The sequence below is a fragment of the Trachinotus anak genome, unplaced genomic scaffold (genome assembly GCF_046630095.1).
Source record: "Trachinotus anak isolate AG129_WGS33_773 ecotype Australia unplaced genomic scaffold, CSIRO_AGI_Tana_v1 ptg000032l, whole genome shotgun sequence".
NCBI lineage: Eukaryota > Metazoa > Chordata > Actinopteri > Carangiformes > Carangidae > Trachinotus > Trachinotus anak.
In genome coordinates, this window is record NW_027273883.1 from 14,678,255 (window position 1) to 14,696,112 (window position 17,858).

At 41.2% G+C, this 17,858-nt stretch overlaps 1 protein-coding gene across 4 annotated transcripts in view; it reads right to left on the reverse strand.

The window, feature by feature from the left end:
* Positions 1–336: 336 nt before the first annotated feature.
* The window catches only part of osbpl3b (oxysterol binding protein-like 3b), a 30,965-nt gene continuing 13,443 nt past the window's right edge, over positions 337–17,858 (reverse strand). The window contains exons 2-23 of one of the 4 annotated variants that reach the window (XM_071468952.1): positions 17,621–17,772; positions 13,944–14,060; positions 13,222–13,275; positions 12,696–12,809; positions 12,286–12,450; positions 11,785–11,908; positions 10,481–10,584; positions 10,052–10,144; positions 9,802–9,961; positions 8,838–8,968; positions 7,683–7,784; positions 6,297–6,434; positions 5,450–5,543; positions 5,080–5,324; positions 4,009–4,146; positions 3,817–3,880; positions 3,618–3,696; positions 3,323–3,467; positions 2,386–2,530; positions 2,164–2,290; positions 1,385–1,507; positions 337–1,189 (exon numbers count right to left, since the gene is read on the reverse strand). In XM_071468952.1, the coding sequence (XP_071325053.1) occupies positions 1,093–1,189; positions 1,385–1,507; positions 2,164–2,290; positions 2,386–2,530; positions 3,323–3,467; positions 3,618–3,696; positions 3,817–3,880; positions 4,009–4,146; positions 5,080–5,324; positions 5,450–5,543; positions 6,297–6,434; positions 7,683–7,784; positions 8,838–8,968; positions 9,802–9,961; positions 10,052–10,144; positions 10,481–10,584; positions 11,785–11,908; positions 12,286–12,450; positions 12,696–12,809; positions 13,222–13,275; positions 13,944–14,060; positions 17,621–17,716 (2,655 nt within the window). In that variant the 5' untranslated portion in view covers positions 17,717–17,772 and the 3' untranslated portion in view covers positions 337–1,092. Of the gene's footprint in view, positions 1,190–1,384; positions 1,508–2,163; positions 2,291–2,385; positions 2,531–3,322; positions 3,468–3,617; positions 3,697–3,816; positions 3,881–4,008; positions 4,147–5,079; positions 5,325–5,449; positions 5,544–6,296; positions 6,435–7,682; positions 7,785–8,837; positions 8,969–9,801; positions 9,962–10,051; positions 10,145–10,480; positions 10,585–11,784; positions 11,909–12,285; positions 12,451–12,695; positions 12,810–13,221; positions 13,276–13,943; positions 14,061–17,620; positions 17,773–17,858 lie in introns of those variants that run through there. The other 3 variants (XM_071468953.1, XM_071468955.1, XM_071468954.1) reach the window with 3 other exon arrangements.

Below are 17,858 nucleotides of genomic sequence, written 5' to 3' on the forward strand. Positions count from 1 at the left end.
GTGTAACAAGGCAATCGCAGTGCGTCCTTCAAGATGATGGCCTTCCAACATACTAGAATTCAGATAACTCAGCTTTCATGGCGTATTCCTGTTGCCACAGTATGATGGCACCAAGAAGAAGAATGTAGCTGCTTCCTCTTCTTCTGTGGAAATGTAAATTCAAAACTGATGATTCGTTTTTTTTTTTTTTCCCCTTTTCTTGTTTGTACATTTAACCAACATTTATGACAAAGTGGCCTGTTTGACCAGTCAGCATCTAAAGTAACTGAAAATTATGGTAATAGCTCAGTTACTTTTTGTGTTTTGAACAAACAGCTAAAAACAACTCCACAAAAAGAAAGCATCAGAGATTTTATTTTAGCTCATGGAGCATAGTTTTGGATGCTTTTGGCCCAGGGTCCATACAGACAATGGTGCAATGGATAAAGTGAAAAATGGCTGGATTTGACGTTTGCTACTGCTGCTCATAGTTGCACAATCATTCACACAGTCATAGCAAAAAGCAGTTATGAGACATAAAGAAAAGTTCAGTAAGGATTACACAACTTGAGTATTCCTTACAAAACACACATTTTTAAAAACATACAAGAGAGGCAGCAAAAAATAAATTAAACAATATGAGTACGACCAGTAAGGCATCAGGCAGGTGCAGAATAAATATTAGATGTGTACACTTAATCAATGGCATATCAAGGCTAGTTTATCTCGGAGGTAGAGAATGTCCATGATAAGACGAAAGCTAAAGTGACCAGCTGTTCAGCACATTTTAAACTAGTGTGGACCAGTTATGAAAAGCATATGTTATTACTGACACCAAATGGGTTTCCTTTTCTCAGTTTCAGTTGTACAGTGTAACATTAGAGGTGGAAATAATTGCTTAAATTGATCAACATTCTTATAATATGCTTGCATAAACATTTTTACACAACTTAGATAAGCACTTGCTATTAAGGCCATAACTTTGATGAACTGCAATAAAGAAGACAGTACTGAATGTGGGTGGCAAGACTGGAGTACAGACGTCACCAGAACCAGCCTGGATCACAGTAGAGGCTGTGCAGGTCGAAATGTGTGTGATCTACAGTTCAGGGGTCACCACAGCGCAGGTAAATCTATGTGGGCGAGGCCAAAGTCCTTCCTCAAGTCCCAGTATGTGTTGTTGCTGACCCAGGTATCATCCTTTGACTTCCTGAGGAGACCAAAGAAATGCCAGACAGTAATGAATACTGTGAAAGACAGGGGAGTGTGGTCATACTGAAATTGTGACACAGCCACCTGCTACCATGAAAAGCTGCATGTAACGCCATTAAGAGCTGAGATATTCTCACTTTTCTTTAAATGTCTTCCTAAGTGAGAAACAAATAAATCAAGGTATTTAGGTTACCTAAAGAATTTAGGTTGATGTGTTACATTGTTGTCCTCCAGGACTCTCCGTCTTTCTCTCTGCAGCTGTTCAATCCTCTGTTTCTGCTCCTCTGCAGCCTCCAAGTTCCCCTCCTCCAGCAGTCTGCCAGCAAGGCACAGACACATTCATTATGCAAACATGGCAAAACATTAATCTTCGATATTCAAATCTAATCTTCATTTATGGTTTTTGGCTCAGCATCATTGCTATAAGATAACTTAATTATGGATAAATAGGAAAACACATAACTCAGGATACTGAAGGTATACGAGCAGTGACATTTTTTACTTTGATGCCAAAGTGGAGAGAGTGCTTGTTATTTCTGTGGCGCCTTGTGGCAGCAGTGTTGAGTTTACAGACTTTTAAACCTTAAAAATCTGAGCTAAAATTAGTTTGATGGCTCTGAAAGCCTCTGCATTTACTTGCTATTCTTAACATGAGTATCAATGTGCCTATTTTTGTGCTATTTTGATCATCGGGTGGGGTGTGCATTTTTCAAAACAGCCTGTCAAGACTGTGACTAAGATGCATGATGTAAGATTTTATAAAATGTGTTGCTTAGATATTCACTGGCCAGTTTTTTTTTAAATATCACTTTTCTACGATAATAATCTGACAAAAATCTCACCCCTCTTTCAGTCTTTTACCCTGACAGAAAACAGTGGTCCTTAGATTTTAGCAGAAAGTCGACAATTGCCAGATTACTTAAATGCATGTGAACACACTGTTGTTTTCTTATTTTCAGTTTTTGCTCTTACCTTTGGTCTACTCGTAGTCTGGTGTCTGTGGGTGGTAGCAGCAGCTTCAGAGATGGGTCCAACTCATTCAGTTCAATGGCAAACTTGGTAAAACCATAGTACTGCTCATGGTCTACTGGCATTGCATCTGCATTGCAAACAAATAACATCCACTGCCTTAGATATTACAGTAGGGAGACATACATTATAAAACAGCTTTTGGTGCACAGAAACGTGTCATACTTGCTCTCCAGATGCATGTGGCTGAAGGCGGGTCTCCACAGAAAACTGCTTCATTCCACTTTCCGAAGAGTCTGTGGACGACCTTCCCTTTCTGATCTGTGATAGTTCCCTCCACCTCATTCACACTTGAATTCCAGTATTTGGCCTGTGAAAAGAATTGACGAGTTGGAGAAGAACGAATTATCTCAAAGTAATTAACCATCTCTGTAAAAACTTACGTCAGACGCCATATGCCACACACTGAAAACATCCAGGGGATCTTGCTGGCATGCAGGTGGAGAGCACCATCTGTGTAGATGGGTTTATGGACTAACGAAGGAACTACAACATCTACTGTAGGTGACTTGTAGACAGTACATGGAAAAAAGCCTTTTCACTGTTTGGAGGTTATTTTGATCAAGCCCCCTGGGGCTCACAGAAGGATGTCTACCAACACCAACACCAACACAATGAGAGAAAGAGAGAGCTATGAGCTATGGCACGAAGGACCCATAATATTGCGGCTTTTAAATCACTGTATTGAGCAGCATTGTATAGACTGTAAATGATATGCAGGTGTGACATCAATCCTAAGGGCTGCCATATGTTTTCTCCAACATGTTTCCAGAGCCAGGGTCGTTGTTGGGAGTGAAATAAACATGGACTAAATCTAAGAATTGATTTTCTCCATTTCACTAATTATATATGAGCTGGAATTTTCTGATCCAGTTCAGTGCTTCTCTTCACCCCGACTGTTACTCTCTCGCCCAAAGTGAGTGTTAACACAATTAATTTGGGACAAAAATGAATAAAAGGCAGATTGGGTATAGTGTCTAGAACACTGCTTCTCTTAATAAAACCCTGTATCTTCAGAGAGTAAATATTAGAGGTGGTGAGAGTCATTAGGCTGCATACACCTACTAATAATGTTTTTTTTTCTCTTGCATGTTTGCCTCACCTTAACAAAAGTGATCTTGCACTGGCAAATATCACTGCTGGAGTTTCTGATGCAGATCTCCCCATAGTGCTCAATCCAGCGCTGTCCACTGAGGATGTTGTGGATGCAAGACGTCACCTTGTTCCACTCATAATGGTCTCCAAATCTAGAAAAACAGAATTTAGAACAATACTTCCTTTACCTGTTCCTCTCTGCTTGTAGACATTGCTTTTAATTGACAGTCATTTGTTTGTGCAGTCTGTGTGCATGTGTTTCTGTCCACTCCACTGGAGTAAATGAGGCAAAAGAGACTCACTCTGGCAAAGTGACATGAGTGGTACCCACAGGAACAATCTCCATTGACTTCCCCCAGAACTTGTTCTTACACCTCACGTCTGCATAAATCAGTCAAAGAAAATAATTTTACACATTAACATTCAACCTGGACAACCAGCTGCTGCTGTTATCTTTACAGACACTGAGAATGGATCCAACACATTTTTATGCTGCACTACCTTGCCAGAACACAAAGTTTTTAGACTCCGCATGGCAAGCTGAGATTGGTGGGTGATGGCTGACCTGACGTTGTAAAGGGAAATAAAGAGTAGCATTAGTACACTGATTCAGTGAATGCTTTCAGTGGATTTCTATTAGAATACAGTGATTGTTGAATTGTTGGTGGCACAGAAATTGGGATTCATGCGTACTTGCTCTGCAACAAATCGAAAGCCTTTATCTGGCCGGTCACATTCATACGTCTCTCCCAGGACAGGGTTGAAAGGCTTTCCCCCAGTTCTGTAGTAGCTGGAGGCGTAGCCTGATACCACAAACGTAGCTATGTATACCTACATAAAGACAAAACAATAGTTAGTGATGCTATATTTTATATTTTATGTCTTTATGTATATATATATATATATATATATATATATATATATATATATATACGTACATAAAGACATAAAATTGACCTTGAGAAAACCTTAAAGATTACAAATAATCATTGAAACTGCCAGAACACAGTATCACATCAATGTCACATATTATTGGTTCATAATGAATGTCCAATCCCATTTTGATTCTCAGCAGTTTTAATTTCCATTTTCCATTTTACTGTAATGAGCATGGCATCTGTCTGAATACACCCCCAATAGTTGCACTAAGCCAGGAGATCACTGAACTGCTCCCACATCATAATGGGAAGCTACAGACTGGAGCTGACACCGACTTCAACTGCTTTCCACAGCACATTTATACACTGTATATATGCACATTTGTCTTTTATAACAAGGCAACTCCACAGGCTGTGTCTCACCACCTCCCACACAAAAATGAAAAATGTAAACCCATGAACTGCATCACTCCAAAGTCAGTCAGTGCAAATGTAAACAAGAGTGAAACACTGAAAGAATCTACAGAGAGAAAATATTGTTTCTCACAGAGAATAGTATAACAAGCCAGGCTGGCAAACGCTCTTGCACTGGACAAAACCTCTGACAACAGGCTGCTGTCACTCTTGTGTCTTTGTGCTACATGTGAAGCTAGAGCCAGCAGGTGTTCAGCTTGGCGTACAGACCGGGAACAAGGGGAAACAACGGACCCGATTCTGTCCAAAATGTTTGTGTAGAGATTACACAAATAATTTTACCAGGTGAGCTTTAGAGGTGCTGGAAAAAGTTTTTCAAACTTTGGACTGAGTCAGGAGGCCCATCAAGTGCTGGAAGTGAAAGACCCTGCTCACACACTCCAACAGCAAAAAAGTGAATTTGCCATCTCACCATACGTTCAAAGGGGTCCTGTGTGTTAGCTGCTCTGTCTAGCAGCTCACTGTACTCCAGCTCTTCACACAGTCTCTGGAGGGTGTTGAGCGGCTCATTAAGCTGCACAGGCATCGCCACTTTGGACAGGTCTTTGCCGATGTTGTTCCTGAGGATGTTCCACAGGCTGATGGTGCTGTTGTTAGGGCTGGGAGACGGCAGACAGGATCTACGCTGACAATGGACAGCGCATTCTTCCACAGACCCTGTGAACAGATGGTATATGAGGTCAGGTAAGACACCGATAGCTCTCTGTGTAGTGAAAGCAAAGACCAGTGGACATTTTCACTGCACTGGGGCCAGTATTGCAGCTCTTTGTTCCACAGTTTACCTGAGTTTGGTCTCTCGCTTTCTGTTCCATTGCTGAAGTTGTCCATGGAAATGTTGTCACTAATGTCACTGATGTACGAGTCATCCTCTGACACCTAAAGAACAATCCAAACCTTAGCTGATTGATAAAAGATACATTTTTAATACCATCTGCGGGAAGGGACAGGGCAGGTCTCTTTCAACATCCTGTCATGTCAGCAGCAGATCTGAGGCACTGGAGATGAATGGTCCCTTAGGACCTGGTGACAAATTTGCACCTCGACTTGCTGTATTTTTAGATGAAAGTAATTAACTTCCATTTTCACATTGCTTCCGCTCCAGCTGCTATCTGGTCAGGCGTGTTGCATGAACACTGAAGGAAGAGGAGGATGAAGCAACATAGAGCAGATTTGTTTTGTGACACATAAACATCTTAAAAACTTTGATTAAAGAATTTAAGATGCCTCCAACCATAATGTTGAGACGAAAGATATGTTTTTCTCTCTGCAGTAGAAATATACTAAATAATCACAATAGTTTAACACATTCTGCAGAAGCACAGAGAGAGAACTGATGAAATGTTGGGTGAGAAGTAATAAATAAATGAAGAACCTCTGGTGGTGATTTAGTTTTAGACCTAACTGTCTGGATTCATTTTTCTCTCTGTTGTATCATGCAGCTCCTCTCATCAAACAATAGTTGCAGCAGAGCTGGTTTTAATGTTATGGTAGTGAACAAGAATAATTACTCCACACATTAGCAGCCGTGACGATTCCATTACACAGCTCTAAACGTCAGTGTCGAAAGTTTATATATAAAACACAACTCAGCCCGAGTGTCGATGGTAACAGTTTAACACCTACACTTACCTCATTTTCAGAGGAACTAGCAGACAACAGAACTTCCTGTGCATCAAAGAACTCGGACAAAGACTCTGCAATTGAAGCTCTGCTCTCATTGGAGACTTGGTGTACGAGGGGGCGGGATTCATCCACAGAGTCCTGTTTCTAGGAGACATAATGTCTAAAGCTATAATTCAGAGGGTGACATCATTGTAGCCAGGGAGGGTGGCAATCATGGGGTAATTCAGAATAAAATATTCAAGTTATATATTGAAAGACAGTCATCTATAATACAGTAAAGTATATCACCATGTACAGTGGATGTTAAACTGCACATAACCTTGAAGATTTCTCAATAAGCAGCAGTGAACTATATGTATTCACTGCATTATAACAGACTTTCAGTTTCATAGAGGCTTATCAGTATTTCAGTGTGTGGAGTCTCTTTCTTTTTATTCACAGCAACATGTTCATGTGTGCCATCATTTGAATGCCATAAACTGGCCAAATGATGAAGAAATAAAATTTTGTGCAAAGGAAGGATTCAGCCACATGCACAGGCCAATTTCACAAAAGTATATAATGTGTTGTATCAATCACACGTATTTCTAGAGACTGCATCACAATATATTACTGTATTGCTTATTAAGAGCCAGTCAGTCGTGCAAGTTTGCAACAAGTGTACAATGTTGCAAACTCTATCTGGCAAGCTGAGATTACTCACATACAACAAGATGCACATTTAAAATGGACTTAAAGCATTCACGTAATTCTTCTCACAGCAACAAAAAAAACATGCAACCTACTACAAAGATGAAGTACTTTACAGAAAACCACACGTGGAAGTCAGCACGCCCTGTCTATCCTTTGTTATTGCAGGAGATAATCTCAGAGGCAGCGCATTAGTTTTGTGCTGTGTGTTTAACAAATTTCCAGGGACACAATTAAGCAGATCAGCTCACTCTGGTCAGCAAATCTGATTAAGCGTGATAAGAGCTTCCTTTAGGAGACAGTAATGTGGCAGGCAGTTAGAAGTCTTCCTCTGAGCCTTGTGTGTGTGTGTGTGTGTGTGTGGGCACAAAACCACAGGACTGAGAGGGAGAACTTTCTCATTGAAAAGACTAGAGATTAACGTATTTCAGGACGCAGTGTTTCCTGGCAAGTGTGTGGTAAAGAAAATTCTGTTCACTTTTTATTATAGTCATTGTCATCATAACACAAAGTGAGTCGAGTGAGGGGGTGAGAGGAGTGCAACATTTGTTGAATCTGGAAGAGAGGGAAAGGACAGCTCATTCATTCTGTGGCAAATTCTACTGTGTGGGATGAAAAAAAAACCCAAAAAAACACAGAGATAATAATAATCATCATGGTGGTGGGGGAAAGGGAGTAGAGTCACTGCATTCCTGCACCCACCTGCACAGGGGCAGTGAGATTTATTAGTGTGGGCTCTACGAGGTGGGACTCAGCATGAATCTTGCACAGGCGCTCTCTCAGCTCAGAGTTCTGGGCTAAAGCCTGGAAAAATAACCAGTGTAAACAACGTTTATAGCACACACCCAACCAATACTGAAAGCTGAATTGAATTTCTTGTTTTAACTCATTTACCTTTACTACAGAGACTACAGAGTATGTGACATCACTGCAGACATTAGACAGGAAGCAATGGGAGCCTAAACTACATTACTCACCTCCACTGTGGTGGAGGTAAGTAATGTAGTTACTATGTAGTAACTTTGAACAAACTGAAATCTATTATGGACAATGGTGGACACCCTCTCCACGGCACCCTGGCTGGGCAGAGGACCAGCAGTGGCAGGTGGCTACTTTCACTGCGCTGCAAATCTGAGCAGTTCAGAAGGTCCTTTGGCTTGGTCCTTCTGCCTCTGCCTCTCTCTGTTGCAACCTGGATGGACTGTGCCTTATTTATCATGTTATCACATTTTTACTTTATTTTGTTTTTATCTCGATTTAAATTGTTATTTAATTACTGTATTTATTTAGTCTTTTTTGTGGTTATGATTTGAGGAATGTTTGTCTCTATGATGAGCTGTTGAATATTTGACTTTCCCCTGGGGATAAATAAAATATCTATCTATCTATCTATCTATCTATCTATCTATCTATCTATCTATCTATCTATCTATCTATCTATCTATCTATCTATCTATCTATCTATCTATCTATCACCCAATACTGACCCTGTGTGAAGTGGAGTAGGTAGAAGCTGAGTAATCAGGAAGAAAAGCTAATACCCAGCAGGGTATTTAAAGACAAAGAAATGTGTTGGCGTAGAGAGCACACAAGTTCTAATGTGGCATAAGAAGTCATCATGATACTGTGTGTAGAAAAATAGAAAGAGACTCTGGGTGGGAGGCGGCAGCCGCTGGAAACATGACTGTTGAACATGATCCTGTTCAGGTGGGCAGACGTCACACCAGGAGCTAGTAATTCCTCTAAAAGGTTCCTCAATGTGTCACGTCTGACAAGTGGTGTGAGAGCAGTGTGACGTGCTGCTACTGACTGGTGAGATTTCTGTGTCAGCGCACGAGTGTGTGTTGTTCCACGTACCGTTGCCAGTGCGTTCTTCAAGCCGACGACCTGTGGTGAGGTAGGGGGACATGTTTCCTGGTCCAGACATTGCTTTAATCTCTCTCTCTCAGATGTTAATGAACTCAGGGCTGATTTCATGGTCACATGCACTGCAGCAACAAGAGAACAAGGGGCAAGCTTCAACTGCAAACCAGTTTGTATGCTGGCAGTCTATCACACCCTGCTACTGATAAAATGGAACAAGAGAGAAATTTTGATTATTCCCCATCACTTCGCAAGCTTTGTTTTATGACAGTCATTATACCACGCACTTTATAATCGGTGTTTGGGTAATCACATTAATGAAAACGCTGGCAATATTAATGCATCACTGTATTAGATTAAGCTCATCACACATCCTTAGCTTCATCATTTTGAAGGTGCAAAAATTTGGCAATTTAAATGCTAACAGCATTGACAGCTATTTCCTGGAGCAACTTTAAAATCATGATACCATTATGTAAAACACAAATCATCCTCATAATTCTATATCAAACATCAGGTATCAGATAATACATTTCAGTGAGGAGTGGCAGAAAACTAAATTAAACCCATGTGGGGATATCCTCTGTTTACAAAAGAGATTTCCCAAGCTTTGTGGTTTAGTTAGTGAAAAACATCTCACTCTTAGTAACAGCCTGGGGAAATGCTGACAGGGAACATCATCAAAATCCTAATGAATGAAAACTGAAACAGTTTAACGGTAATTAACAGCTGCCATGGCTGCACCATTGTCACTTCTATTCATTCTAAACAACAACACCATGCCAGTCCTATCTTACTTGCAAATAAGACAGCAGGCAGACGGATTTATGGGCCTTAACCGAGTCATCTGAACAATTATGCGCTTATAGAATTTCTCTCAGTTTGTAAAAATATCTTTAAAATCCTGAATTTGTCTGACACACCAAAATCAAACTGTTCATTAAAATAATTTACTCACAGTTGGTGGCAACACGGCAGAAGTCCTCCTGCAGCTTGGCCACATCAAAAGGAGAATCCAGTGATTCGGGGTCGACCTTGTCAATCCCGAGTGCAGCAGTGGAAAGGTTGGGGTTAGAGGCATGGAGGCGGATAGAGCCAGAGGAGATGCAGCTGGGTACCTACAGTGATGCAGGAGGAACAGGACTTTGAGGGGCTCCCATTTAGAAAAAAGATTGTGCATGATCACACTTCAATATAATGTTGTCTACCTGCAGAGTTGTTTTGACATCTTTGTTGTAGTTTTTAGTGCGCCATTTCCTCGGAAGTCTCTTATCCTTCTTGGGGCTGTCAAACGTGGATGCCTAGTGAACAATAAAGAAGATACTCACGTTTGAGACAGAGCATCTTCATAGGAAGAATTTCACAGGCTTTAATTTCATAAATGGCAGTGCAAGATGCAAGATGCATGAAGCTGTACTGGATATTTTGTAGCAAATGTCTTAAGGGCAACAAAAAACATTGAAGTGACATGCAAAGAAAATACACAAGTTACTGTTCTTTGCTTAAAATACAGGGTCATCTGCTATTTTGGGTGTGATTCATTTACTGCACATTTCCTCAGACTTAATCTTGAATTGCAATTATGATGACCAAGCGTGCTCTGCTCAGAAATAGAGGAATCAAAATTGAGCGCTGACCTGCAGGGCTTGGATAGATGGAGCCGAATAGGTACGATGGAGGACTTCCATACTCTGAAGCAGGTGACTGAGCTCCAGCAGGTAGGCCTCACAGACTGACAAGTCTGTTGAGAGTAGTAAAACGATCCACATGGATAAAAGATGATTAGGGAGTGGGAAGAGAGAAAAAGAAAGATAAATCAGCCAAAAAAAAGAAGAGCAGAACTTGAACATTTACAGAGACACCAACCAACCCTTCGCCAGTACAGGCTGGCCAGGCATCCACTGACTTGAGATGAAAATCCTTAAAAGCTTACATCTGCCAAGTCTTTGGTCATTCCTTATACAATAGGGGCAAGAGAGCAAATCTACACTAACTAAACCTGAATGTCCTCACATGTGACCGGAACTAACACAACAAGCACCAACTCTGCATGGCTCAGAAAGATGAGAAGATGAGTCAGTGAAAATTAGGTATCAAGTGTGTATCACCCTAGACTTGAAAGAGCATTTGATGATCTTAAAGACTAAGGACAGTTGTATCATGGGTTGTGTGTTGCGATCAATTGGCTCAAAAGAAAACTGAAGTCACTTGCTTCTCTGAGGTTACTGTCAGAAACAAAGCTCACCACAAAGAGAGCAGAGTGGGTTTATCTTCCTTGATGGGCTCACATAGCTAATGTAGACCACCTGAAATCGTAAGTCCTGGCTTGGACAGTGTTTCAGCAGAGGAACTGGCATGAACAGACTCTAACTAACTATGTGGCAATCATCTGAGTATAATCATCTGTTGTGTAAATTTTCCAAACTTTCTACAACTTCTCATTTAAGAGCCAGGGAACATGTTGCCGGAACATCATCAGGACCCTAATGAATGGAAACTGAGACAAACAGTGTATCAGTAACCAACAGCTTCATTCTTTACAAACAACACCATGTTTATCTTATCTAACCTGTACATACGACAGCAGACGGAGAGATTTATTAGAAGTAACAGCATCTGACAAATGTACAAATCAAAAGGCTGAACTCAAAGGTCTGATCTCCAGCCACTCTCACTGTCACTGGCTCTGAATAAAGCACAAAGCTTCACAAACACTGAACAATACTCCAGCCTCTCAGCTGCAGCCTCCACACAGGTTTGTATTTATTAATGACATTTCTCAGGTTTGATTTTCTAACAAAGCTATGCAAATGCAGCTAGTATCAAACTTGACATTTCCGACTAAGAGACGAGTTTTGAAATCATAGAAAATTATATAAAATCAGCAAAGAAAGTGAGAAGTGGATTAGCTACTGGTGAAAGTGTAGCTCTGTTGTCTCACCTTTGGAGCACTTGTCCATGTCATCAGATGACTGGAGCCAGGCTGTCACCTTGGCCTGGCTGTTGCAGCTTAAAGGGAAGGCTCCTACAGAGTGCACTGTGGACTGCCTTCGTATAGACATGCACTGCAATAGCAAACAAACAAAAAGGTCAGACCAATAACAATTTGCCTCCTTCGCAGAATTCTTCAGTAGAGGGCCTTTGACTTCAGGAAAAAGTGCTGATGAAACAACACTAATCATAAGCAGAAAGACAGGAGGAAGCATTTACTTTAAACAGAATAAATACAGTTTTCAGACATTTACAATTTACATCTACAACATTTACATTTACATTTGCATTTACCCATTTGGCAAATGCTTTTATCTAAAGCGACTTACAAGTGAGGGACATCACTCACCTTCAGTGCAGCGGGAGACCTTCGTATAAGTACTAATTACTACATCTACTCAATAAGTACCATACCACACTGTATGCTGTGTAGCGGACAAGTACTGTATACCTTTCGGATGGAGGCACTCTCAGCCATGCTGGGGGAGTTGGGGGAGGGGTAGTGGGGATAGTAGAAGGACTTCTCGTTAGGGTACATGGCAATCTCATTTTGCCGATAGAGCCGGTGGTGGCGCAGCTTGGACACCCATTCATCAAACAGCTCCTGTGACTTAATCTGCAGAGCACATACCACAATCAGAAATCAACAAGGACAAGCAAGGTGGGGGAGGTGTGTCCAGGTACAGTATGAGTAGTTATGCCCTCTCACCCACATGCACAACACATGAGGTCATTTTAAAGTCATTTTAATGTAGACATCTGTTCCAGGAATCAAGGGAAATAATCAAAGTAAACCATGTTTTACTTGGGGGGGGGGGGGGGGGGGGGGGGGGGCTTATATTCATTAGCCTTGCGGTTTACCTTCAGGTGATAGATGTTTTCCTCAGCATCAAGATCGATGCACTTGGCTTTCTTCTTAATGGCCATGACAGAGAGACCCACGTCAATGCAGCCATGCAGTTTCCCTTTCTCAATCTGAAAGGCAAAGTCAACATATGATGTTGTAAATATATTGGGTTTGACCTCATACAAATCCAGCAGAATGCTTTTAAGTATTGAATTAATACTGAAATTAATACATTTCTTTTGTGCTTAAAACAGCAATAATTTTATTTGCTCAGTCTTGGCCAAGCAGAGTTTCTGAGTGACTGTATAATGTATATATAATCATGTGAGAGTGGCAGGTAAAATGCACCATGTGATTCCTGTAAGTGATGAGGAGATCGTGAGGGAAAGAGAGCCTTTTGTATTTACAGGCACTGATAGATATTCTGGGAAAGACAGACACCAGTACAAGAAGAGCTTTACAAAAGACACAAAGTGTCCTTTGTAATCTTCTGTAAGTGACAAGCCACAGAGTATTCAGCTAGCAGGCTTTTGTACTCACATCAGCACTACACTTGCCATACTTCAGGATGCCCTTGTCTAGGAAGAAGTATCTCTGCGGGGAGAAAGAAGGACAATGAGAGAATGAGATGCAGCTCGGATGATATGTAACATCCCTGACAGCAAGTCTGAAGTCACTGTTATGACTCTGATCATGACATAGTCAGTTTCTTGTTAATGTCTCTGCAGCGAGATGTTTGTCATCCCAGGCTCTTGTCTTGTATCTGCCTTCCTTAATCACTCTCCCTCCTCCAGTCTCTAAATTCTTGGTGCTCCTACTGTACATCTTCAGAGTCAGACTGTTGAAAGCACAAAGACCTGAAAAGCTCCGACTCCAACTTTAAGTAAGTCAATACTAAATGAATACAGCTCTATTAAGCAATGGACCATCAGCTAATGTCCTTTGAGAGGAACTCCAAGATATCTAGACAGTATTATTCCAGTGAAAGCTTTTAGACAGAGTATGAAGAGGCGATGACTCTGGTCACATGTGACTCCTCTACGGATGAAATCATTCACTGCATAAGATGATTCAATTACTTTAAAACAACAAATGAGTCATGTCAGCAGATTTTTTTGCGTGAAAGGAACCTGTAAAGCGTGAGGCTAAAACCAGGACGTGGAAATGACATTCAATTGTCAAGTATGTCTAAAAATACGACATGAAGTCTATCACTCTGAGAGATGAGTGAGTGTACTGAAGCATGGGTTGTTGGATTATACCTTATGCCATCCTTTCATGGGCCACTTCCTCCTCTTCAGCATGTAGCCCTCCTGTTTCTGGGGCTCCAGGACATTGCCAAAACCTCCACGCAGGCCCTCCACTATTTCCCAGCTGTCCTGTCGGCATAGACGGTGTGATGAGATGACAGACAGACATTACCAAACACTCAATGTGCGTGCATGCATGCAGATTAAAGTTGCGGGGAGGTTTGGTAATATAAATTGAATGAATAAACCACACAACAGAGTCAAGGTCAGAGTCAAAAGCGCATTTTAATTTTATGGTTATTGACTGTGTTTAGATTTTCCGCCACTCTTCCATGCAGTGTCAGTCAGTGAGTAGGAGGCTGTAGGAGAAGAGTTTCATCGCTAAGGGAAAATACAGCCTTATGAGGTTTGATGTCAAATGTGGGGCTTTACAGACCACTTTCACCTCATGGTCCCATTTACAAAATTAGCTTACCTGCCCAATCTCACTCTTCACAATAATCATTTCCTGACTGAGATTAGAACGCTCAAGTCCAAATCCCCTGCAAATACAAGGATTAAGATGATATTTCATCACAGACTAATCCGCGTAGCTGTGTCGTGGACTTCAGCTGTGACAATTCCAGGAAGGCAGCATAAACAGTATAAACAGAGGGTTTTGTAACATCTTTGTGGACTCACTGGTGGTTCATAACATTGATTGATCAGTTCCTCAATCAACAGAAAATTGGTCAACAATTGTGATGCATCATTCATAGGGGTGACTGACTTCACACACAAAGGTCAGTTTATTAGTCATAAACTGCGCTATTTAGCTTGCGAAAACTATTGTATAATGTCTTTTTTGGCTGTTCAAAAGTCTGAAAAACAACCCCTGATGGGTGTGATGGGTGTTCTTGCCTTGGGCTGGGAGACATTACACACATTTTTAACACAAACTGGGGGTGTGGTCTTTGAAAAGACAGGAATTTAACAGGCAAGGACGAGCCCCCAGGAGAAACGCTGGGCTGTGAGGATATTTGGCCAAAACGACAACACTTGGTGTTGCAGTATCATGCAGCACACACAAGCAAAAAAGACATTGGAGAGCAGCAGCTGTAAAAACGTGACGAATTTGGAACACAGAGAAAAGCCATAATTTCATATCATTTTATGTCATTCATGTGTGCAGGGAGTCAACCAGCGCATCCAAACGTCTCCAAAGTACACACTCTGAGCCAGGAAGGACTCCAACATGCGAGCTCGAGGGGCTTTTTCAGATGGAGTTCAACACTGGCGTGAAAGACACTATTGAGTTGAGGAAGGACGCAGTGTTTTTGGAGCTTGACCCATTTAAGGGACTAAAAGTCAGGCCAACCTCTGCTGCTTCATTTTTGAACAGTTTTTGTCATTTTTGTCTTTATTGACAGTTTGACAGTGTAGAAATAGAAGAGAGAGAGAAAGGAACAACAAAGGTCCCCAGCTGGAATCAGTTATATGGTTTGCATCTAAACTCCAGGTTCAACTGGATGCACCCTTTACCATTTAAAAAATATCACTTGTGACTAATAATTAATTCATCATTTTGGTAGCAGAAATGTAAAACCTTCTCAAGTTCTAGCCTTCGAAACATGAGGCTCACTGCTTTCCTCTGATTTATTTCACTATTAACTGAATGTGTGAGTATAGTGGGGCTTTGTACTGTTTGTGCTGAAAAACAAATAGAAGATTGAAGATTATAATGGGAATATGTCACTATTTTTTACACTTTATTGGCAAAGCAATTAATCACTGACTGAAAGAAATGATAGACTGGCTGATAATGAAAACACTCATTAAAGTGCAGCCCCTGGTAATGAAGTATTTTATGATTGCACCTTAAACTTCATAAAGCTCTCCTTGAGGGACAAAAAGTCAAGCACAAATAACCACGTCACATCTCTCCAGAGGGACCGCGGGTTCTTGGCAGAGGTTTGAAGTGACTCTGTGCTTATGAGCTCAGTGTGTCCCTGACTGTTCCAGTGTGTAACAGTTCTGGCTAAACAAACTGTATCAGTCAGAGAGGCTGGCTGCTGGAGGTGAGGCCATCTAAAATAAACCCTTGTATCTGAAGGGGGTTGGGGGATGGAGAGGGTGTGGCTTGTGGGTTGCTCTTTCACTCTCCCTGAGCACTTGCTGGAGCTCTTTCTGACACACTCACACAGTGAGTCACTGTCACACACTGCCTGAGCACTTTTCTTCAAGGTCAAGTGACGCTCTCACAAAGCAAGCAGTGACATAACTGCCAACAAGTTGTGTGCTTACAAGGATTACACTCATAGCTATAAAGACAAACTGTACATCAAGAAAGACTGGAAACAGGGGGAAACAGCTTCTGTCTTAAAGTTACAAAATACAAACTATATGTTCTATCTAGTACTATACGCTGAATTAATAAGTGAACTCCTGGTTCCAGTTTCATATTAACTGTGCAGACATGCGAGTGGTATCGATCTTCTCATCTGACTCTTGGAAACCTGGTGAATAAGTGTATTTTCCAAACTGCTAAACTATTTGTGATGCTGTAAGAAATATGCTCTTGAACTGAAAAATAAACTCACCATCTGTTGATGTTACAGGGAAAACTGCTCAGCAGACTACTGGATTTTTATATTTTATATATATTTGATTAAAATATCCACACATTCATGCTGCCAAGTGTGAAACACACTGTGAAGTTCAGAGAGTGTAACAGAAACAGTGACGTTTATCAGGCTGAACCACACCACCATGTTCTTACTGGGATCCAAAATTTGACTTGGATTTTCTTTGAAGAAATATTAATTCATTTTTTATTGGTGTCACAGAAACTAAGGTCTAAGCATGGCTGAGGCTTAGGAGGTTGGAAATTACAGTTTCATGAGCATATTTATTTATTTATTTATTTATTTGTTCAAACGGTTTTTGCCTATAAAAACACTCTCTCAGACCCTGTATTTGCTGGTACTTTAAATTGAGGAAGCATTAGCATCTGTGTGTCCTTTGGGCAGGACTGGAGTGAAACTTTATTACTCTCATTTCAAAAAGGAAAAGCTGTTACGAGTAATGAAAAGTTAATGAGTCTGTTGCCCACAGATAAATGCTCAAGGCAAATGCAACAGCAGTTTGTTCGCCATGCTAATATCTTCACTAATTTGGGTGTGAGGGAACTACCTGTGAGGGAATTGTTGCAAAATTGCATTTTAGTTATTCAGACCTCTCTGAAATTTTCAAGATACTGATGCAGCAACGGAAACAGAAAAAAGGAACTTTGAGTCTTTGCTGCCTGATTTAACACAAAGGGAGACTCAGATGTGCTTTTCTCCTCATACTTGCATTTTATAATATTCTAAATAAAGCCTCACAAAAACATCTGAGAAAACCACAGGATCTATTAGCAAAACTTTGTGTGGTTTTGGCACTTAGTGTGAGGCTATTGTCCTCCCATGACACAGGAAAGCCCTGAGAACTGGCAGACATTTACAATTCAGAAACTGCTTAATGAGAAAAAAACAAACAGTCAAACTTTTCTCCTTCCGTATGCATAATGCCAGGGAAATGGTCAGGAAGATGATGATTTGTAACATGACCACAGAGCCTTATTTCACCAGAGACAGTGCATGATGGAGTGGCCGGATGTTTGTTCGTGATGTGCAACAAGTCCTACGGTGTCTTCAGCTGGTGTGAGTTACCTGTCGGCTGTCATGTTTGGACGAGGAACTGCTGTTGCTGCGAGACAGGGAGGAGATCTTCTGTGACATGGCTGAACTGCGCTCCTCTGAGCCCATCTCGCTGCAGACTGGCCAGTGCAGGCTACGGCTGGAGTGGCAGGAACATTCCTCTTCTGAGGAAAGATGGAGTGAGGACGGGTCATGAGGAGAGAGGGAGGAGAGAAAGTTGGCTTTAATAGGAAAGCCTTCCAAAAGCCTT